General features: G+C 39.6%; 1 protein-coding gene across 1 annotated transcript in view; it reads left to right on the top strand.

Moving 5' to 3' along the window:
* The first annotated feature begins 2,345 nt into the window (after window positions 1-2,345).
* The window catches only part of crb (cell polarity complex component crumbs), a 184,404-nt gene continuing 162,088 nt past the window's right edge, over window positions 2,346-24,661 (top strand). The window contains exons 1-5 of the mRNA XM_053785119.2: window positions 2,346-2,595; window positions 4,477-4,673; window positions 13,601-13,810; window positions 14,255-14,397; window positions 23,510-23,751. Coding sequence (XP_053641094.2) covers window positions 2,346-2,595; window positions 4,477-4,673; window positions 13,601-13,810; window positions 14,255-14,397; window positions 23,510-23,751 — 1,042 coding nt within the window. The remainder of the gene's footprint in view (window positions 2,596-4,476; window positions 4,674-13,600; window positions 13,811-14,254; window positions 14,398-23,509; window positions 23,752-24,661) is intronic.

Raw genomic sequence — 24,661 nt, 5'->3', positions numbered from 1 at the left:
GAGCCCCTTACCAGCATTAAGTAGAGTTCAGCTCCATGGTCTGGAACAATATGAAGCTGATGTTTGTAAATAGAGGAAGCTGTTAGCACAGTTTGTGTGGAACTACCGGATGGTAGTTATCAGAGACATTGTTACAATAAGCATTTTCTGGGGTGTGATTTACCTTTTTTTCTTTTTTTTGTAGATGAATACCGAACACTTTTTATGTCAGTTGTGCCATGTAATTTTTATACCTTGTTTCTAGTAATAAAATTTGCATGAGACATCTATGATATTGCTCACTTGTTGGGTTTTATAAATATTGTGATGAATGATGTAAAAAAGTTTATTTAGATACTGTGGAAATTTTTTACATAATTTATTAAATGTGGAATATATTTTTCATAGAGTCTCAAAACATAATTAAGATTCATCCAACTAGGTATTAAGGAAGGTGTAACCTTCCTATGATGTAGAAATATACCTAGTTGGATGAATCTTATATAATTGAATTTGCATAATAAGTGTATATAAATTGAATATAATAGTGATGCTATTTGAACCCTTCGAGAAATTTCGAGTGAGGGGGGAGGGGGGTAGAAGAGCTGGGAGTGACACTGGGGGAGACATCGTATTGAATTTAATGTTTGAGCACTGGACTGAGTTGTGCAATGTGATCGGGCATTCTTGAAGGTCAGTTGAATTTATTCGGTCTGAATTTGTAATTAGGAACCCGTGTTAATGTCCCCTGCTGAAGAATTGGGGCAGGAAATTTGCGGGACCTCGAGAATTGCATGTGGATGGCAGAACATCACTCTCAGGGAAGTGCACAATTAGTCCTTGCATTTAGATCTCTAGCTGACCAGTATAGGGTCTAGGAGTTAGGTAGGTGTTGTGGTGTGATCCATCTACAGTAATTAAATGGTAAGAGTTATATTTTGTGTACCCAGCAAGCCTAATCCTATACAGTGTCCACAACTTTAATTTCCCAGAGTAGCTGGTTTTAATATTATAATTATTAATTTAATGTCAGGTCTAGCTTTCTGTGAGAGTGGTAGGGAGTGGGCATCGAAGGAGTTACAGTTCAGTGACCTGTTGTGACTTAAGTCCCACTTACCTCACCCAAATTACTTGCAGGTAATAATTCAGGTAATCCCCTGTAAGCCTCCTGCAGGTGATGTGCTCACTTATTAATTCACAAAGGTACAGGTCTGACAGCCTAACATATACGTTTAAAGTTAATTAACAGGATATCGCTGACTGAGGATAAAAGTTCCCCTCAAGAGAAGTTCCTTGATGCTGGTGAGGGGCTCTTGATGCACAGAATTGAACCTGCCTTTTCCCTTCATTGGACAGAAGCTGGCTGCCTCCCATTTTTCAAGGAGCTGTATAATCCTTGTGGGTTTAGCGCTTTCCCTGTAATAATGGGGTAATTTTAGATTAAACTATTAGAATATCCCACTGGCAGGTCACTTATATTTGTAACAGAAATAGGCAGAGTATGGTTTGCATGCAGCCAGCAGCAACAGCTTGGTTGATCAGGCTCTGATCCACCAGGAGGCCTGGTCACAGACCGGGCCGCGGGGGCGTTGACCCCCGGAACTCTCTCCAGGTAAACTCCAGGTAAACTAGCCCATGGAAACCTTACTAATCTTACTAATCCTGAGATTTTGTGCCCTTTGTAGCATTTTTCTTGTTCTTATTTAGGTATTTCTTAATCCAACAGGATATAAATACTGAGAGGTATATGTCTCAGTGTATATATTCTGAGAGTTTGTTTTAATACAAATTTTAGGGATTAAAATATTCTTGGTTGGTGGTGAATTGGTTATATGTAGCCTTAATGACCCTTGTGTAGTCGATAGGCTTTAAACCCCATTAACCAAATAATCACCCTTAATGGCCCTAGTGTAGTGATAGGCTTTAAACCCCATTAACCAACCAATTGCCCTTCATGACCCTAGTGTAGTGATAGGCTTTAAACCCCATTAGCCAAGCATTCACCCGTAATGACCCTACGGTGCTAGTCATGGCATTATGCTGGGTGAGCACCCCAGCATAATGCTGTGACAAAAATCAAAGGCCTACCATACAGGGAGGGGTCTTTTTTCATCAGTGCATTATACCGGGTAGCAGCCGTTAGCATGACGTCACGGCCTGCTGCCACACTCCACAGTGACTCCTGAGTGCTCACATGGCTGCTGTGGTGAAAGGAAGTGTTGCACTTTTGTCTCTCATCTGCCCGATCTTTCATCCGGTGTTCCCTTTGGTTTTGGGGCTATACATGTTTGGTTATGGGTAAAAGGAAGTCTTTAACACTTGAAACTATAGCTCAAATCATAGGGCCTCACAAAGCTGGGCACCAAATGAAAGAAATAGTGGAGAATGTTGGTGTGTGTGAGCATTCAGTGAAGAACTGGGTGCAGCGTTTCAAGGTTGGTGGCGGTGTTGAGCTACTGTCTGCCAGACCTCGGTCTGGCTCCTCCAAGAAGACATCTGTTCGTACCTTAACTGTGTTAGAGAAGCAGCAAGAGAGTACACCTAAAATAACTGCTAGAGAATTGAAAGAAAAGAACCCACATCTTTCAGAGGCATCTGCAAGAACTGTTAACAGACGTGTGTCAGAATTGGGCTACAGTAGTCACTGCCAGGTTAAGAAACTGATCCTCTCCAAGCCACAGAAGAAATGTAGGCTGGATTATGCAAAGAAATATCTTTACTGGAATCCTCAACAGAGGTCTGAAGTACTTTGGAGTGATGAAGCAACCTTCACCATCACCTGTAACCATGGGGGACATGTACCGGCCCAGAGGTAGTGACCCGCTAGACCTACGCTACACCTGCGGGACCACCAAACACCCAGACTCGTTCTTGGTTTGGGGGTATTTCAGTGCTCAGAGTGTTGGTGAACTCATTGTGCTTCCCAAAAACCAGTATATGAACCAGTATAATTATCTGGAGTTTTTGTGTGATGGTTTACCTGAGACATTTCACAAGTGTGGGGCTATGGTTTATATGCAGGATGGTGCATACTACCAAATCTGTAGTTCAGTGACTTAAGGACTGTGAAGTGAAGTTCTTTAATGACTGGCCAGGCAATTCCCCAGACCTAAACCCTATTGAGAACCTCTGGTCAATAGTGAAGCGAAGTTTACTGGGCAAGGATATCAGTTCCATCCCGCGGCTGGAGGCTGCTCTACATGAGGCATGGAATAATATACCTCCCCAAACCCTCAAGAAATTGCATGAGAGTCTTCCTACATGGCTGAGGGACGTGATTAAGCGTAAAGGACGCAGCACCAAGTATTGAAACCTCAGTAAGTGTGCAAATATATGTACTATTATAATCTTTCATGGTACATATGTGTTTGTGTTTTGGTACTTGTGTGGGGGACGGGCTGCATAATGCCGTGACTAGCACTGTAGTGCAGTTAACCCCCTTAACCAACTTGCCTTAATTCTTGTTTTATTAATGGTACTTAAAACCTATTGACAACATGAGGGTCACCTGGTCATTAGCCAAGAATACTTTTATCCCTAAAGTAAGGGACAGTTGTACAGAATGCAGTTTCATGTTGATCATGTTATTGCAAACTAAGCATGTTGAATGTGGCCATTCATTTTTGCCTTCCAGGGTGATGCTTTAATCTTGGTGAAGGGCTTTTGATTCAAGGAATTGGATCCACCCTTCCCTTCCTCACATCAAACGTGGCTTGAGCACACAGTAGTTATTAACACATTTAGCTTGGCTTTTATATTTATATTTCAACTCCTTTAACCTGTGTCATTTTTGAGAAAGGTCAGCTGAATTCAAATATTTATTTCTTTTTTATGTGGTATAAATATAATGTAGTTTATATGTAATAAAACATTGTTAGGTACAACAGAAAGCCACTGATAAGTAAGTTCATTTAGGCTCAGGTACACATAAGCACAATTATCATACATAGTGTAAATTACCTTGTATAACCCAAAAAAAGTCAGGCCCGGTGGCCTGGTGGCTAAAGCTCCCGCTTCACACACGGAGGGCCCGGGTTCGATTCCCGGCGGGTGGAAACATTTCGACACGTTTCCTTACACCTGTTGTCCTGTTCACCTAGCAGCAAATAGGTACCTGAGTGTTAGTCGACTGGTGTGGGTCGCATCCTGGGGGACAAGATTAAGGACCCCAATGGAAATAAGTTAGACAGTCCTCGATGACGCACTGACTTTCTTGGGTTATCCTGGGTGGCTAACCCTCCGGGGTTAAAAATCCGAATGAAATCTTATCTTATCTTATCTTACTAATTTCCGTTGGGGTCCGTGAAATGCATTCATTGCACTTCAGGTAAACTAATCCTGATGCTTGAAGACTACATAAGTTGACAAAAGACATAAGGATACTGTATATAGACATTAGGTACCGTTAGGTAAGGTTTGTCAGGAAACAGGACAAGCATTTCCTGATGCGGGTCTTAGTTATAATATAGACACTAATATTTTATTCTCTGTTTTCAGGTGTTTGCTTGATATTAGCGGTAGGAGAGCTCCAGGTAGCATCATCCCAGAGTAGTGATGATGAGCCTACCTTTACTCCACCATCTGACACCTTGGGGTCTCCAGTGTTGGTTGTCACAGATGGTCACACACGAAGCGAATTTCGACAGAGTACAAGTTTCACAGATAATATACTGGCTGAGGACCCCACTATAGAGGTATGAAAGTGTACTACAAGAAATTGAAGGATTATCCTAGGTTAAGTTATCAAAAAAGACACTTTTGGAAATTGTTAACTATGTATGTACTATATATTGTATATATGTACTTAGTACTACAATAGAATCCCCATATCCACTGATTCGGTATCTGCTGTTTCAGTTATCCACTGTTTACTGTGGCCTAAAATTAACCCTTAGTTTTGCATAATAATGGCCCCAGAGTGCAAAAGTAGTGATGCTGTCAATTCTGCAAAGCATAAGAGAAGCTGTGAAATGCTTTCCATCAGTGAAAAAGTGCTAATTCTAGACTTATTTTGAATAATTTATCAATTAAACTTTATCATATATATGTATATACATAAATGAAAAATTACTTATACATAGGATTCACTACTATCCACGGTTTTAGGTATCCATGGTAGGTATTTGGAGCGGACTTATACATAGGGTTTACTACTATCCATGGTTTTAGGTATCCATGGTAGGTCTTGGAACATATCCCCAGTGAATACGTGGGGACTACTGTATATGTATATATTTAATTTTTCACTTCTGATTGCAATTAATTATATGTATAGTACTGTAATACCCCAGTACACAACAATCTGAATAAAAAAAAGTAACTTTAGTTTGGAAGGACAAGCAAATGTCAATCAGCATTATGGCATTACAGTTTAATATGATATATGGTATTATATGTAAAGATTTCTTTGTAGATACAAAATGGTGAAGTTTGGTAATAAACCTTTATCATATTTGAGTAACACCAGAAGGCCTTTGTATAATATTAAATATATTAAATGCTGTTCATATAATTAATTCTTATTTCCATTTATAAAAATATTTGAACCTTAAATCAAATTTTTTGAGCTTCAAATTACATAATTTTGCTGTGTTCTGATACAGTATAGAAAAGAATAATGTCACAGTGCTGTTACAACTAACTTTCACCTATTAGAAGAAACTACTGTACTTTCCTTTCCTAAGAGCAGGTTATTTGTGAACTGATGCAATACAGTTAGTACTGTATATAAAACAAGCACAAGGGAAGTTTTTTTTTTTTTCATCTTTTATAGCTTGTCTGTGATAATTCCATAATGTACTGTATAAAAAGTGATTGCCAACAGTAAGAAAAAGAAAGTATGTACTGTATTAGTAAAGTTCCATTAATAGTACAATTACTGAAACTAAATCAACTTCTGTTAGCATGAATGTAGAATATGTCTTATATATACAGTGGACTCTCGGGTAACGGCATTAATCCATTTCAGAGAGCTTACCTTCAACTGATTTTACCGTTAACCGAATTAATTTTCCCCATAAGAAATAATGGAAATCCAATTAATCTGTTCCAGACACCCAATAGTATTAAACAAAATAATTTTTTATGTGAAATGTACATTTCCCTACACAGAACACAATGAAACATGCACATTAAACAATACTGAAATGGCACTTACCTTTATTGAGGACTTACTGATGAGTGATGAGACAGGAGGAGAGGAGAGGATGGAGGTGTACTATTGTTTGGAAGGGGAATCCCCTTCCATAAAAACTTCAGGTAACAAGTCCTTTTCTGGGGTTACCTCCCTTCTTTGTTTTTTATGCCACTAGGGCCAGCTTGAGAGTCACTGGACCCCTGTTGCACAAAATAACTGTCCAGAGAGCTCTGTTTCTGGCATCTCTTTAAGATTTCCCTAAAATGGGACACAAGAGTGTCATTGTACATGTTGCCAATACGGCTTGCAACAGCTGTGTCAGGATAATGTTCATCCGTAAATGCTTGCACCTTTGTTCACATTGTACAAATGTCCTTATTCTTTGACAAAGGCAACTTCCTCCATCTCTCTTCCTCCTCCTCTGAAACAAATTCCTGAGCTGTGATCTGTTGCTGTTGCACATGAAGCTCTTGCAGCTCTGTAGTGGTTAGCTCTTCATCGTCGTCCTCCACAAACTCTTCCACATCCTCGCCCTTCCACCCATGACCAGTTCTTAGAAGACTTTTTCCAGAGTCTTGTCCAGACTTGAAAACAATTGCGAGACAGTAATACTGGGAGACTTCAATATCTGTTTTCAGCAGCAAAAGAACAGGCTATGCAAAAGGTATAAATAGTTACACTAATGGTTTAAATATTTAGTTACACTCAACTAATTAATATATCAACCTGGATCACATAGTTCTCAGCCACCCTAATTGACCACATACTTTGTAACCGCTCTGAGAACATTAGTCAGTCAGGCGTCATTACCACAGGCCTTAGTGATCATTTCATCATTTACTGCACCAGGAAAATCACTAGGGATAGGATAGGCCTACACAGGACAATAAAAATGAGGTCAACTAGAAACTACAGTAAAGAAACACTGGTAAATAGGCTATACAGTTGTGACTGGACAGTGATAACAAGTTGCATGGACGTAAATGATGCCTGGAAAAAATTCAAAACAATGTTCACCACCATCCTTGATAATATTGCACCAGTTAATGAGGTTAGGATTAAATGGAGAACTGAACCCTGGATGACTACTGAGATATTAGATAATATGAAATTTAGAGATCAGTTGCTAAAAAGATTTAAAACAGACAGGATATTGCAGCACTAAATGAATTCCAAAGGGTAAGGAACAGAGTACAGGGACTTATAAAAGGAGCAAAGGCAAAGCATTATTGCTCAAAAATTGAAGAGTATAAGCATAACCCCAGAAAGCTCTGGCAACAACTAAAACAGTTGGATTATAGCCATAAACCAGTACGTACTATCGATAATGAGGTATGCCACGAAACATCTAAGGTGGCAAATTGTTTTCATTCCTACTACACATCTGTCGCATCAACACTAGTAAGTAAACTACCAGCCACATCAAATACCTTTAACACAGACTCAGATAAGTTTCAAACATACTATACCAATAAAGGGGTAACCCCAAACAGTTGTCAACTAGTAAGTGTATCTCATGACTTTATTCAAAAAGAACTAAACAGGTTAAACCCAACTAAGAGCACCAGCCCTGATACCAGTCCGTCTAAGTTCCTAAAAGATGGTGCTTCTGAATTGTCAATCACTGTTGCTCACATAATAAATTTGTCCATCACCACCAATACCATACCGGAGGGGTTCAAGGAGGCCAGAGTTACTCCTCTCTTCAAGAAAAATAGCAGGTCTGATGTAAGCAACTATAGGCCTTAGTATACTCAGTATAATATCCAAAATTCTAGAGAGGGCAATGTACTGTCAAGTAGTTAAGTACCTTAATGACAACAACATTATCCATAGTTATCAATCGAGCTTTAGAAGATCTTACTCAACCGACACCTCCCTAATTAATCTGATGGATTACATGAGAACTGAAATGTCGATCGGGAACCTCATAGGCATGGTAGCCTTAGACCTGCAAAAGGCCTTCGATACTGTCAACCACAATATATTATGTAAGAAACTTCAAGTTATCGGCATAGGTTCTGTAGACTGGTTTAAGTCCTACCTTAGCAACAGGAGACAAATTGTCAAAATCAACAAAACGGAATCAGAACCCCTGCTGATAGCATGTGGAGTTCCCCAAGGTAGTATTCTGGGTCCCTTATTATTCCTAAGCTATGTTAACGACATGCCTATCAGTGTCAAGTGCAAACCTCCTACTGTATGCAGATGACAGTGCTCTGTTAGTGTCAGGTAAAGACCCACAAGATATAGTTAATGTATTAACACTGGAACTGGAGTCCTGCAGCAAATGGTTAGTAGACAACAAACTATCATTACACCTCGGGAAAACTGAAGCCATTCTCTTTGGGACGAAACATAAACTGAGAAGGGTAAATAATTTTAATGTCCAGTGTAATGGGGAGCCCATCACTTCAGTTTCCTCAGTAAAATATCTGGGAATCCCCTTTGACCCATGCATGTCAGGAGAACTGATAGGGAACAGTGTAGTAAAAAAAATGAATGCCAGATTGAAATTCCTCTATAGACAAACACAGTGTCTACCTACTGAGGCTCGCAGGACACTATGTCTAGCCCTTATACAGTGTCATGTGGATTACACTTGCTCTTCATGGTACTCTGCCTTGACAAAAAAACTGAAAGATAGACTGCAAATCACCCAGAACAAGATGGTAAGATTCATCCTGGACCTGCACCCAAGAGAGCATGTAGGTCAGGATGAATTACAGCAGTTGGATATGCTGAATGTTGAAGACAGAGTAAAACAACTGAAGCTAAATCATGTTTATAAAATTGCTCACAAACAGTGTCCAGGATATCTTGCTGCCAATTTTGTCAAGGTTGGGAACCAAAGCAACCATAGTACTAGAGGGAGAGAGCACAACTTTGTAGTACCCACAGTTAGTGGCCAGGCTTCAAACACCTTTTATTGTACAGCAATAAAGGAATGGAACAAACTGCCCGCACATGTCAAAGCTGGTCATAGCATGAACCAGTTCAGGAAGAGAGCCAAAAGGTGCCTGATGAATGTAGCGACAGAAAGGGAGAAGAATTATTTTTTATTTTTTTAGCTAACACATGTGTAATTTTACCTTATTCCTAGTAATGATCCTCATATTGTAGATAATCTTAATGACCCTCGTGTAGTAAATAGTCTTAATAGTATGATAATAAGATGTTATCTCCTTTATAGAATAATAATAAGATGTTATCACCTTTATATTATAATAATAAGGTAAAAGTACCCCAATGGAAATAAGTCACTCTGTCTGACTTTTTTAGGTTATCCTAGGTACTTTACACATATGCTGCTATGTATGATAATATATGTAACTGTATTTGTGTATACCTGAATAAACTTACTTACTTCCCACTATTCTCCAACCCCATGGATTTCCCCAATGCCACAATAGATTCCACAACTGGCATAGGCTCCTCAGGGTTAGCTCCAAACCCTTCAAAATCCCTCTCTCTTGTACACATTCTGACCACAATTTTTGCCAAGCAGAGTTCAAAATCCTGGAAGTCGCTCTCTTCCAAGCCTTGGCTATAAGGTTTACGCAACTGAGGATACTGAAGTGAGCTTTCCAGAACTCTCTTAGGGTCAGTTCAGTGTCTGAGGTCACTTCAAAGCACTTTTGAAACTGCTTTGGTGTACAGTTTTTTGAAGTTTGAAATGACCTGCTGGTCCATGGGCTGGAGGAGAGGAGTGGTATTAGGAGGCAAAAACTTCACTTTGATGAAGCTAAACTCCCCCACAATTTGCTCTTGCAAGTCATGAGGATGAGCATGAGCATTGTCCATTACCAGGAGGCACTTGAGTGAAAATTTATTTTCCAGGAGGTATTTTTTCACACTGGGGCCAAACACGTCATAGAACCAATCGAGGAAAATGTCCCTAGTGACCCATGCCTTACTGTTTGCTCTCCACATCACACACAGTTTAGTCTTGACGACATTGTTTTTCTTGAACACTCTGCGAGTTTCAGAGTGATACATGAATAAAGGATGCACTTTGCAATCCCCACTAGCATTACTACAAAACATGAGAGTTAGCCTGTCCTTCATAGGCTTGTGTCCTGGTTGTGCCTTTTCTCCCTGAGTAATGTAGGTCCTGTTTGTTTGGCATTTTCTTCCAAAACAGGCCTGTTTTGTCACAATTGAACACTTGTTGGGGTTTTAATTTTTCAGCCTCTATGTACCCCTTAAAGTCCTGCACATATTTTTCAGCTGCTTTTTTGTCAGAACTGGCAGCCTCACCATGCTTTATCACACTGTGTATACCACTACGATTCTTAAATCTCTCAAACCATCCTTTGCTGGCCTTAAATTCACTAACATCAGCAATAGTTTCAGGCATTTTCTTAAGTAGATCATCATGCAACTGCCTTGCCTTTTCATTGACTGAGAAACACTATCTCCTGATAATTGTTTCTCGTTGATCCACACCAACAACAGTCTCTCCACATCTTTGAGTATTTGCGATCTCTGTTTTGTAAGCATACTTGCACCTTTTGCAACAACAGCTTCCTTAATTGCCCTTTTGTTGGCCAAGATAGTAGTGATGGTTCAGTGGGGTTTGTTAAATAACCTGGCTAACTGGGAGACACGCGCTCCACTTTTGTACTTTGCGATTATCTCTTTCTTCAATTCAATAGTATTTCTCACCCTTTTTACCACAAGGTTGGTTCCATTGTTTTTAGTGCTTGTAACTGCTAAATAAGCCCATGGTGGCTTATTTAGCAGTTACAAGCACTAAAAACAATGGAATAATACAAAATGTATCACATGTACGCTTGGAATTGTCCGCACTCGCTTGTAAACAATGGCACACTAGCTGTACTGGCAAGGCCAGGTGGCTCAGGTGTTCAGGCCGCGCGGACACGTTCGGGACGAATGCCCTTAACCAAGTTCTTGGGCGTTAGCCGAGCCAATATTTTGACACAAAAACACACTGCTATCCGATTTTGGCGTTAGCAGATGCTGCCATTACCCGAGGGTCCACTGTATCTGGCAAGTATTGTATGGGGCAAACAACAAAATGGATAGATTATTGGAGCTGTTTATTATTTATTATTTTTTTTTTTATTATCACACCGGCCGATTCCCACCAAGGCAGGGTGGCCCGAAAAAGAAAAACTTTCACCATCATTCACTCCATCACTGTCTTGCCAGAAGGGTGCTTTACACTACAGTTTTTAAACTGCAACATTAACACCCCTCCTTCAGAGTGCAGGCACTGTACTTCCCATCTCCAGGACTCGAGTCCGGCCTGCCGGTTTCCCTGAATCCCTTCATAAATGTTACTTTGCTCACACTCCAACAGCACGTCAAGTATTAAAAACCATTTGTCTCCATTCACTCCTATCAAACACGCTCACGCATGCCTGCTGGAAGTCCAAGCCCCTCGCACACAAAACCTCCTTTACCCCCTCCCTCCAACCCTTCCTAGGCCGACCCCTACCCCGCCTTCCTTCCACTACAGACTGATACACTCTTGAAGTCATTCTGTTTCGCTCCATTCTCTCTACATGTCCGAACCACCTCAACAACCCTTCCTCAGCCCTCTGGACAACAGTTTTGGTAATCCCGCACCTCCTCCTAACTTCCAAACTACGAATTCTCTGCATTATATTCACACCACACATTGCCCTCAGACATGACATCTCCACTGCCTCCAGCCTTCTCCTCGCTGCAACATTCATCACCCACGCTTCACACCCATATAAGAGCGTTGGTAAAACTATACTCTCATACATTCCCCTCTTTGCCTCCAAGGACAAAGTTCTTTGTCTCCACAGACTCCTAAGTGCACCACTCACTCTTTTTCCCTCATCAATTCTATGATTCACCTCATCTTTCATAGACCCATCCGCTGACACGTCCACTCCCAAGTATCTGAATACGTTCACCTCCTCCATACTCCCTCCCTCCCTTGGAGGGAGAGCTGTTTATTAGTATTATAATCAAAGCTAAGTGCTAAATCCATCAGGGTCATATAGCATTGTCTGGAGCTATTTAAACATATATATTTTGAGAGGCTACTCAAACATACACTGGACTAACCAAGGTGTTAGGCATATGTTGCATATGTACACCTTCAAGAGTGGTACTAGAATGAACAAAAATTTGATCATTTTGAAGATCATATTTTGATGTTAATAAGTAAAGCTTTTGATTTAACAAAAATTTTTGCCACTTGGCTTAACTATCCTGTTTTATTACTACTGTTATTCATATATTTAAGGTAAACACTAAATCTGTAAGGGTCATAAGACTTCGTATAACTGAGCGGTAACGAGGTTTGATCTGAACAAGGGAAGGGTAACTTGTAAGTGCAAGTTACGTATTTGTGTATTGTTCCAGTCACGGTATTGTGCCTTTTTCTTTATTCTTCAGAAGAGTGTAGTTGTATGAAAAGTACTGTATGTATTATAGCTTAAAGGAGTGGAAGAAGAATTTTGAGATGATTTGGTCATATAGGAAGCATGGAGCCACATTAGTTGATAAAATGGGTAATTAACTCTAGGATAGATGGATGGAATGACAGTGTGAAATGAGTGTTGTAAGGTTGGGGCTTGAATGTTCAGTAGGTATATGCGAAAGTGTTAGACTGGAATAGAAGTAAGTAGTCCATGGGATTTAATCTGCTGTTGCAGTAAGAACAAGATAATGTCTGCGAGGAGATTCAAGGAAACTGTCTAGCCAAATTGGGAGTTTGGAGATTGATAAATACAGTCTAGTCAGGTTGTATAGTCCTACAGGGTGCTAGTACTGTATACCATATTCTGTAACTAATTTTATTACATCACATATTATTTCACTATACAGTACTGAATTTAAAGTACAAATTTTAATGTTATGTCATAAAAATGTATTAAGCCATCCAGGGTAGGGGTCATCCTCGAAAAGGTTGGAAGGAAGGGGTAAGGGAGGTTTTGTGGGTGAGGGGCTTGGACTTCCAGCAGGCATGCGTGAGCGTGTTCAATAGGAGTGAATGGAGATGAATGGTATTTGGGACCTGACGATCTGTTGGAGTGTGAGCAGGGTAATATTTAGTGAAGGGATTCAGGGAAACCGGTTATTTTTATATAGCCGGACTTGAGTCCTGGAAATGGGAAGAAGTACAATGCCTGCACTCTAAAGGAGGGATTCAGGATACTAGCGGTTTGGAGGGATATGTTGTGTATCTTTATATGTGTATGCTTCTAAACTGTTGTATTCTGAGCACCTCTGCAAAAACAGTGATAATGTATGAGTGTGGTGAAAGTGTTGAATGATGATGAAAGTATTTTCTTTTTGGGGATTTTCTTTCTTTTTTGGGTCACCCTGCCTCGGTGGGAGACGGCCGACTTGTTAAAAAGAAAAAAAAGTATATATATATATATATTTCTGAATGATCCAGGTTTCAGTTGACAGTATAGTGAAGAGTTTTAAGTAATATAACAAATGAAATGTTTTTAATTATAAACTTGTATTCTGCAGAGTTGGGGAGTGTTTGGCAATAATGTAACTACCGATGGGGTAGATTTTTTAAGAGAAGCCGAAGATGCAAGTGGCTTGAGGCTGGGAGGAGGTGCGCGAGAGGGACACTTTTCTGGTGCTTCACGTGTTGTCTTACCTATTACATTAAATCTTAGGGGATACACATCCCTCAGTTTTCGAACGTGTCGGCATGGCACACTGTTGTCTCAGGTTAGTGTATGTGCTAAAGATATTTTTTGATAATTCTGTGCTAATGAGCATGCATTAGTAATTTTATCATATACAGTTATGTACAGTAATTTTATCATATGCAGTTATGTACAGTAATTTTATCATATGCAGTTATGTACAGTAATTTTCAGTATCATTATTGATTATTGTAAAATACAGTATCATCAATAAACACTATCGGTCATGGCAATACAATGGTAGCGTATACTAACAATATGTAAATAAGATACAGTGCAAGTTATGGCATTTTATATATTTCAAAGATATTTCATTCACTGGGGCCTTATCAATTGATAATGTGAGTTGATAGTACCTGGTGGATGAAATGGCTTCACAGTACAGTACCATAACCCATATTATGTGCCTTATTTACACTATTGGTCATCAGTATTAGTCATCAATGTCACCCTATTTTTCTTTCAGGAGGGCTCAGGAGGTGACACCTTAGTACTTAGTGTAACTGAAGAAGGTGCTCTGGCACTCTCACTCACTCGCCATGGACAGTCGTACATCACAACACTGGGGAGACGACTCAATAATAATGTTTGGCATAGAGTTTACCTCAGGTAATTATACATGGCAGTCTTCTCCATTGTGTTTATTGATGCAATAAAATCATTAAGTTTATTTACTATTTCTAATACACTGAAACCCTGGGTTACACCCGTAATCCATTCCAGGAGCTAGGCCTAAACGCGAAACGGCCGAAAGGCGAAGCAATACTTCCCATAAGAAAGGTTAGGGTGTGTAGAAGAGAGGGAGAATACTTCCTGGTAAAAGTAGGTCTTAGACAGGGATGTGTAATGTCACCATGGTTGTTTAATATATTTATAGATGGGGTTGTAAAAAAAGTAAATGCTAGGGTGTTCGGGAGAGGGGTGGGATTAAATTATGGGGAATCAAATTCAAAATGGGAATTGACACAGTTACTTTTTGCTGATGATACTGTGCTTATGGGAGATTCTAAAGAAAAATTGCAAAGGTTAGTGGATGAGTTTGAGAATGTGTGTAAAGGTAGAAAGTTGAAAGTGAACATTGGGGAGGAGGAGCATGGAAGAAGTGAATGTTTTCAGATACTTGGGAGTTGACGTGTCGGAGGATGGATTTATGAAGGATGAGGTTAATCATAGAATTGATGAGGGAAAAAAGGTGAGTGTTGCGTTGAGGTATATGTGGAGTCAAAAAACGTTATCTATGGAGGCAAAGAAGGGAATGTATGAAAGTATAGTAGTACCAACACTCTTATATGGATGTGAAGCTTGGGTGGTAAATGCAGCAGCGAGGAGACGGTTGGAGGCAGTGGAGATGTCCTGTTTAAGGGCAATGTGTGGTGTAAATATTATGCAGAAAATTCGGAGTGTGGAAATTAGGAGAAGGTGTGGAGTTAAAAAAAGCATTAGTCAGAGGGCAGAAGAGGGGTTGTTGAGGTGGTTTGGCCATTTAGAGAGAATGGATCAAAGTAGAATGACATGGAAAGCATATAAATCTATAGGGGAAGGAAAGAGGGGTAGGGGTCGTCCTCGAAAGGGTTGGAAAGAGGGGGTAAAGGAGGTTTTGTGGGCGAGGGGCTTGGACTTCCAGCAAGCGTGCATGAGCGTGTTAGATAGGAGTGAATGGAGACGAATGATACTTGGGACCTGACGATCTGTTGGAGAGTGAGCAGGGTAATATTTAGTGAAGGGATTCAGGGAAACTGGTTATTTTCATATAGTCGGACTTGAGTCCTGGAAATGGGAAGTACAATGCCTGCACTTTAAAGGAGGGGTTTGGGATATTGGCAGTTTGGAGGGATATGTTGTGTATCTTTATACGTATATGCTTCTAAACTGTTGTATTCTGAGCACCTCTGCAAAAGCAGTGATAATGTGTGAGTGTGGTGAAAGTGTTGAATGATGAAAGTATTTTCTTTTTGGGGATTTTCTTTCTTTTTTGGGTCACCCTGCCTTGGTGGGAGATGGCCGACTTGTTGAAAAAAAAAAAAAAATAATTTGTTCCAGACCCACAAAAATATTCACAAAAAATACATTTTTTAAAGAATAACTATAGTTTACATACACACAACACAGATAAATACATATATGTATATTATACAATGCATAAATTACAATTTAAATAAACATTTAACCCTTAAACGGTCCAAACAGATCGACGTTCAAATCCGTAGTGCTCCAAACGTAGATCTATGTTTTTTTTACATATTTTCGAACATAACAAAAAAGCAAATGTAGATAAAAGTTTTTTACACATTTTCAAAAAAAAAAGAAAAAAGATGATCTACATTTTTTTACATACTTTCAAATGTTGAAAAAACGTATATATACGTTTGGACCATTTAAGGGTTAAAATAACATTTACTTACCTTTATTGAAGAGACTTGCTGGCATCTGGAAGACAGGGGGAGGAGAGAGGGAGGACTTATTGTTTGGAAGGGGAATCCCCTTCCATAAAGACTTTTGGTAACAAGTCCTTATCTGGGGTTTCTCCCCTTCTTTGTCTTTTAAGGCCACTAAGACCAGCTTGAGAGTCACTGGACCCCTGTCGCATAAAATATCTGTCAAGAGTGTTCTGTTTCTGGTGTCTCTAAGATTTCCCTGAAGTGGGACAAGGTTTTGTCACTGAACATGTTGCAGATATGGCTTGTTTCAGCTTGGTCAGGGTGGTACTTTTCAACAAAAGTTTGGAATTCATTCTGCTTTGCACACTTCTCACAGTCACAATTAATGGGTGGCTGGCTGGATGCCTGACTGGCTGGTTGCCTGGCTGGCTGGATGCCTGGCTGGCTGGCTGGATGCCTGGCTGGCATCCAGCCATCCAGCCATAGTTTCAGTATTGGAGTATCACAGGCCAACTTATGACTAGTTAGGATTCATTATTTTAAGATTAAGATTGATATTTCTTTGTTGATGGTCAAGTGGGTGAGTGAGTATAAGTGTGAACCACCAGGTGGTATTCATGTAATTAGTTGATGGGGTGTATCAGGGAGATAAGATGTTTTCTAATGGCAGTTTTGAAAGTGATGAATGTGTCTGCAGTTCTAGAGCATTCAGGGAGGGTGTTCCAGATTTTAGGGCCTTTGACATACATTGAATTTTTGTAAAGGTTTAGTCGGACATGGGAAATGTCATAGAGATGTTTGTGTCTGGTGTTATGCCTGTGGGTTCTGTCACAACTATCAAGAAAGCTTTTAGGTCAAGGTTAATATTGGAATTTAAGGTCCTGTAGATGTAGATTGCACAGTAGTAAGTGTGGATGTAATGAACAGGGAGTAAGTTTAGATCTATGAAGAGTGGGGGGGGGGGTGTTGCCAGGGAGGGGATTTAGTGATTATTCTTACTGCGGCTTTTTGTTAGGTTATTATTGGCTTTAGGTGAGTTGCTGCAGTTGATCCCCAAGCACAAATAGCATAGGTGAGGTATGGATAAATAAGTGAGTGGTATAGTGTGAGAAGGGCATCTTGCGGCATGTAGTATCGTATCTTGGAGAGGATCCCAACCATTTTGGATACTTTTTTGGTTATGTGTTTTATATGGGTGCTGAAATTCAGGTTGTTGTCGAGGTATAGGCCTAGGAATTTGCCCTCATTATGTCTGGCAATTAGAGTGTTGTCGATCTTAATGTTAATTTGCGCAACTCCTACTCTACTACCAAACATAATATAGTAGGTTTTGTCAGTGTTAAGTGTAAGTTTATTGGCTGTCATCCAAGTCGATATTTTGAGCAGCTCCTCGTTAACAATGGTGTTGAGGGTGGCAAGATTAGGGTGAGAGATGACATAAGTCATGTTGTCAGCAAAGAGAATGGGGTTCAGGTGTTGGGATACGTTTGGAAGATCATCGATGTATATGAGGAAGAGCAGGGGACCAAGGACACTTCCCTGCGGAACTCCAGTATCAAGCGGCCGTGTTGATGATGCTGTGTCTTTAATGGTTACATACTGATACCTATTAGTAAGGTAGGATTTGAAATATGCAAGCGCATGGCCTCTTATACCATAATGGTCAAGTTTGTGGAGTATGATGCCGTGGTCAACTGTGTCAAAAGCTTTTCTTAGGTCAATAAAAATTCCTAGCGGATATTCCTTATTTTCCAATGCTGTGTAAAGCAGATCTAGCATTTTGATAATTGCATCATTAGTGCTTTTATTTTTCCTGAATCCAAATTGGCAGGGGCTGAGTACGTTTTGTGCCGTTATAAATGAATATATAGTCTCCTGTGCACGAGTTTCTCAAAGATTTTGGATAGCAATGGTAAGTTTGATATTGGCCTATAGTTGTTTAAATCTGTAGGGTCACCACCTTTATGTATTGGTGTAACTCTTGCTGTCTTGAGTAGTTTCGGGAAGGTGCTAGTTTCTAGTGACTTGTTAAAAAGTAATGAAATAGCTTGCGAAAGGACATGGGCCGCTCACTTGTACAATAATGGTGGGACATGAGACAGATTCCCTGAGTTATTTTAAGTGACTTTATAATCTCGGTGACTTCCGTGGGCTCAGTTGGTACAAGATAGAAGGAATTTGGGAAATTCCCATCTAGGTAGTCCCCGGCATGGGCATTGGTACGTGGGATTTTATTGGCGAGATTAGATCCTATGGTTGAGAAGAAGTCGTTTATCTTGTTAGCTGTGTCAGTGGAATGCAGTGGTGTTTCATTAGGTTTAGTTAAGACAATATTCTTGTTTTTTTTCAGTTTGTGGCCCTAGAATCTGGGAGAGTGTTGTCCAGGTCTTTTTTTATATCTCCTCTTGTGTCAGTGAATCTGCTGGAGTAGTATAGTTGTTTGGCTTTCTTTATTACTTTGGTGAGAACTGATGAATAGTGTTTAAGAATATCTTTGTGTATTAAGCCCTGTCTATATTGCTTTTCATATTGGTGTTTCTTATCAATGGATTTCAGAATGGTGCTGGCTAGCCATGGGCAGCCAAGCCGTTTATTCGTGATCTGTTTAGTTTTTATAGGACAATGTTGTATAGTCTAAGTAATTTGTTGAGAAAAATGTCTGTCCAGTCATCAATACCATTGGCCTTGGAGAATTCTGTAGGCCAGTCAACAGTCTCTAGGTCATCTGTGAAATTCCTTATTGAGGCCTCATCATGGAGTCTAAATGAAACTTTGTTGTATTCCAGTGGTGGTTTACTAATGTTTGTCAAGAGGAAGGTAGGGTAGTGGTCTGTAGTGCTGTCTGTGATTATCCCTGATTTAAGGGGGGCTAGTATATTGGTCCATATGTGGTCTATTATGGTTGCACATGTCTCAGTGAGCCTGGTTGGTTTAGTTATTGTTGGTATGAGAAGTGTGTTGCTCATATTGTTGATGAAATCAGTTACAGGCTGATCATCTAGTAGGCCAAGGTTGATATTGAAGTCTCCAGCTAAGAGAAGGTGGTGCTTGTTCATTTGTCTGTTTGTTATTAGTGCCTTTAGTTTCTTACTGAAATTTGGGATGTTTGTGTGGGGTATCCGGTAAATGGCAACGATTGTTATAGACGTCTTAAGGTTTTTTACAGTAAAATTAGCAAAAATGTATTCCCCATATTCATCACTAAAGCAAGTGGTACCAATACAAGATAAATGGTTAGAGTAATAGATTGCAATACCATCCCCAACTTGGTATGGTCTGCAGTTGTGGATTGCTGTGTATCCTGGTAGAGGGTAGATATCTATTGTGTCCTGGTTTAGCCAGGTCTCAGTAAGAATAATGCAGGAGAAGGGTGTTTTTAGCGACTCAAGGAGTGCTAGGAGGTCATCATAGTGTTTGCTTAAGGACCTGATGTTGTAGTTAAGAACTGATAGACTTTTAGCATTGTTTAGGATAGTGCTGGCTTGTGATGCTGTGTAATAAAGACAGTTACTTTCCAATAGGTTTTGATTGGGTATTTGATTATGGAGCTTTAGATCAGGGTCAACATGATCAGTCATCTTCTAGGTTTAAATTGTGGTTATTAGCTTCAGCCACTGAATCTGTTTGGTTACAGCTTCTCGAGGGCCGAGAAAAACTAATTTTGGGTGTGATTTACAGGGCCCCAAATCTTGATAGGGAGTGCAGTAAACTTCTATGGGACGAAATTCGTAAGGCATCTACATACGAAAATGTTGTGCTAATGGGAGATTTCAACTATAGACAGATTGACTGGAGCAATTTGACAGGAAATTTAGAGTCAGGTGACTTTCTTGATACGATCCAGGATTGTTTTTTAAAACAGTTTGTGACAGAGCCAACTAGGGGAAATAACCTCCTTGACTTGGTTCTTGCCAGTAGGGAAACACTAATTAATAATCTTGAGGTTAATGATGAGCTTGGGGAAAGTGATCACAAATCACTCAGTTTTAATATATCATGTAATTCCCCTAATAATGGCAATCAAGTCTCCGTCCCTGACTTTCGCTTGGCTGATTTCATAGGACTGAAAAATTACTTAGGTGGGCTGAACTGGAATGACCTGACTAAGGGTCAGGTAGGTGGTGATGGTTGCCGATATGATGCTTTCCAGGGCATAGTTCTAGCTGCTCAGTCAAATTATGTTCCAAATAGGGAAATCAGATCAAACAAAAATGATCCTAAATGGATGAACAATAGATTAAAATATCTGATTGGTCAAAAGAGAGGCATATATAGGCAAATCAAAAGAGGAGAGGGGCAATTGAGAAATCGATATATTCAGTTAAAGAGAGAAATAAAAAAGGGAATTAGAAAAGCAAAAAGAGATTATGAGGTTAAAGTTGCAAGAGAATCGAAGACTAACCCAAAAGGATTCTTTCAGGTATACAGAAGTAAGATCAGGGACAAGATAGGCCCACTCAAAAGTTCCTCGGGTCAGCTCACTGACAGTGATAAGGAAATGTGTAGAATTTTTAACACATACTTCCTCTCAGTTTTTACACAGGAGGATACCAGCGATATTCCAGTAATGATAAATTATGTAGAACAGGACGATAATAAACTGTGCACTATTAGGGTCACAAGTGACATGGTCCTTAGGCAAATAGATAAATTAAAACCTAACAAATCCCCAGGCCCTGATGAACTGTATGCAAGGGTTCTAAAGGAATGTAAAGAGGAGCTTAGCACACCTTTGGCTAATCTTTTCAACATATCACTACAAACTGGCATGGTGCCAGATAAGTGGAAAATGGCAAATGTGATACCTATTTTCAAAACAGGTGACAGGTCCTTAGCTTCGAACTATAGACCAATAAGCCTAACCTCCATAGTGGGAAAATTTATGGAATCAATAATTGCCGAGGCAGTTCGTAGCCACCTTGAAAAGCATAAATTAATCAACGAATCTCAGCATGGTTTTACAAAGGGGCGTTCCTGCCTTACGAATTTATTAACTTTTTTCACTAAGGTATTTGAGGAGGTAGATCATGGTAATGAATATGATATTGTGTATATGGACTTCAGGAAGGCTTTTGACAGGGTCCCACATCAGAGACTATTGAGGAAAATTAAAGCACATGGAATAGGAGGAGAAATTTTTTCCTGGATAGAGGCATGGTTGACAAATAGGCAGCAGAGAGTTTGCATAAATGGGGAGAAATCAGAGTGGGGAAGTGTCACGAGCGGTGTTCCACAGGGGTCAGTGTTGGGCCCCCTGCTGTTCACAATCTACATAAACGACATAGATGAGGGCATAAAGAGCGACATCGGCAAGTTTGCCGATGACACCAAAATAGGCCGTCGAATTCATTCTGACGAGGACATTCGAGCACTCCAGGAAGATTTGAATAGACTGATGCAGTGGTCGGAGAAGTGGCAGATGCAGTTTAATATAGACAAATGCAAAGTTCTAAATGTTGGACAGGACAATAACCATGCCACATATAAACTAAATAATGTAGATCTTAATATTACGGATTGCGAAAAAGATTTAGGAGTTCTGGTTAGCAGTAATCTGAAACCAAGACAACAGTGCATAAGTGTTCGCAATAAAGCTAATAGAATCCTTGGCTTCATATCAAGAAGCATAAATAATAGGAGTCCTCAGGTTGTTCTTCAACTCTATACATCCTTGGTTAGGCCTCATTTAGATTATGCTGCACAGTTTTGGTCACCTTATTACAGAATGGATATAAATTCTCTGGAAAATGTACAAAGGAGGATGACAAAGTTGATCCCATGTATCAGAAACCTTCCCTATGAGGATAGACTAAGGGCCCTGAATCTGCACTCTCTAGAAAGACGTAGAATTAGGGGGGATATGATTGAGGTGTATAAATGGAAGACAGGAATAAATAAAGGGGATGTAAATAGTGTGCTGAAAATATCTAGCCTAGACAGGACTCGCAGCAATGGTTTTAAGTTGGAAAAATTCAGATTCAGGAAGGATATAGGAAAGTACTGGTTTGGTAATAGAGTTGTGGATGAGTGGAACAAACTCCCAAGTACCGTTATAGAGGCCAGAACGTTGTGTAGCTTTAAAAATAGGTTGGATAAATACATGAGTGGATGTGGGTGGGTGTGAGTTAGACCTGATAGCTTGTGCTACCAGGTCGGTTGCCGTGTTCCTCCCTTAAGTCAATGTGACCTGACCTGACTAGGTTGGGTGCATTGGCTTAAGCCGGTAGGAGACTTGGACCTGCCTCGCATGGGCCAGTAGGCCTTCTGCAGTGTTCCTTCGTTCTTATGTTCTTATGTTCTTATTTATAACCTGGGTTGTGTGTTGAGTTCTAGTACTGATATCTGTAGTACTGATATCTGCATTTTGGTCATATAGAGTATAGTCACTAATACACATAATGAAGTTGATGTTGTCTATGTGTTGTGCTGGAATGAGCTAAAGTACAACTAGGTATAAACTAATAATATAAAAATACAAATTAAAAATAGCACCAGGCTCTCATTTGTAATTGCACTAGGGTCTAATATAATGAATTTGGTATTGTCTATGTATTGAGCTAGAATGAGCTATAGTACAATTAGGTTTAATTTAATAATATAAAAATACAAATTAAAAATAGCACCAGACTCTCACTTGTAATTGCACCATGGTCTAATAAAATGAATTTGGTATTGTCTATGTATTGAGCTAGAATGAGCTATAGTACAACTAGGTTTAATCTAATAATATAAAAATGGCACAAGACTCTCAGTTGTAATTGCATTAAGGTCTTATATAAGTTGTTTACAAGAACTAGAGTATAAGAGAGATAATACTGGTAACATCTGTTCAACGAGTTCAGAAATAATTTTTTTAGACATCAGCTGTTTCCTACCAAGGCAGGGTGATCCAGGGTAACAACCTCATTCAGCATTATTTCTAACCTAACCTAGCTATCTTCTAGCTTCCCTCATGGGAGGTTCCTCAATCCCAGTGAAGGAATCTTGATCCAAGAAATTGGATCTGTTCTCCCCTTCCTTGATCATGCTTGATTGCCTCCCAGTTTCCCAGGTGCTGTAGCTTAGTAATAAGACTGCAGTTTGAAATAATATATCATATCTTTTTTTTTTGCACACCGGTTGTCACCCACCAAGGTAGGGCGACCCAAAAAGAGGATACACATCCCACTGTCACTCATTCAATCACTGAGTGACTATGAATGTATTTCCTCTCTTTAGGGTCATCCTACCTAAGTGGAAGACTAGTATGTGTGTTAAAATAATTAGTCCTAGCACTGTATGTTATCAGTTATATATTTAGAAGTACAGAGTGTTGAAAATTTAATTTATTTCTCTTTGTCTAGGTTTGAACTTGGTGTTCTGCGAATGGGAGTGGACCAGTCAACTGTGATGGTAGCCAACACAACCAGCTCCAGTGCTCCTCTCATTGACTTGGGTCTCTGGTCATCCACACCACAGCTGACAATTGGACAAAACTTCACAGGGTGTATCCTTCAGGGAGCTGGCACTGAACTAATAAATCCTCTAGCCTTACACATGGGTGTAGAATGGAATGTTTGTCCTCTTCCAGATGGTACCGACTGTAGTGAGTACACGAGACAGGTGTTCCTCTTACTGTTGATGTCTTCATTTTTCCTTTCTTTGGCATTAACTATCATGTCATTTTATAAAGGACTCTGGATTTTTTTTTATCCTAGTTCAGTAAAGAGATTTATATTCTTGATTTCTCTTGTAGTGCATAAGGCTAACATTATTTATATTCTTAATTTCTCTTGTAGTGCATAAAGCTATAGTTTTCTTAATTTCTGTCAAGTATTTGTTTTCTATGTGATTATGCTTATATGCACATTAATGTGTTTAGTGACTGTTGGGAATCAGTCTTGGCTTTACTTGCACTTGCTTGGTGATGGACTGTTCTCTGGTGGCTGTGATGATGGTTACTTCGTTTGACATGGTTGTGACTGCCTGCACTTCTCTTCTCCGTTCCTCCTCACACAACCAGGTGGAGGTAGGCATGAACCCTACTAGTGATAAACTATTTCTTTAGAGATGTGATACTAAACCATTAACTATGTATTAGAAAACTTAACCTTAATTTGATGTAGAATTAATTGTGTATTCCAGATACGTATGAGTGTAATTGTTGTAAGTGTTGCTGTTGGACCTACAGTGCATGATGGTATGAGGGATTTTTAGCAAATTCAATGTAGAGGAAAGATTATGCATCTACTACACAATTTTTTCAATGCTTATGTGACATGCATGTACACATAAAGCTTTATTGATATATAAGGCTTAAAAATTAATCTGCTGTTATTAGTACAGTTCTAGTAAGAGTTGCACTCAACACACCAAAAATTTGGAAAAGAAACAGGGTTGCCATTGTATCCACAGTGACCCCTAGTTTTACCATCAGTAACAATATGAATTATTATAGAATAAGCAGTATGCATAATTTTAATTTTACAAATCTTCCATTCCATTTTTTTATGGCC

This window comes from Cherax quadricarinatus, chromosome 45, assembly GCF_038502225.1.
Source record: "Cherax quadricarinatus isolate ZL_2023a chromosome 45, ASM3850222v1, whole genome shotgun sequence".
Taxonomy (NCBI): Eukaryota; Metazoa; Arthropoda; class Malacostraca; order Decapoda; family Parastacidae; genus Cherax; species Cherax quadricarinatus.
Note: the sequence above shows the minus strand (reverse complement) of the source record. Positions and strands in the feature narration are given on the sequence as shown.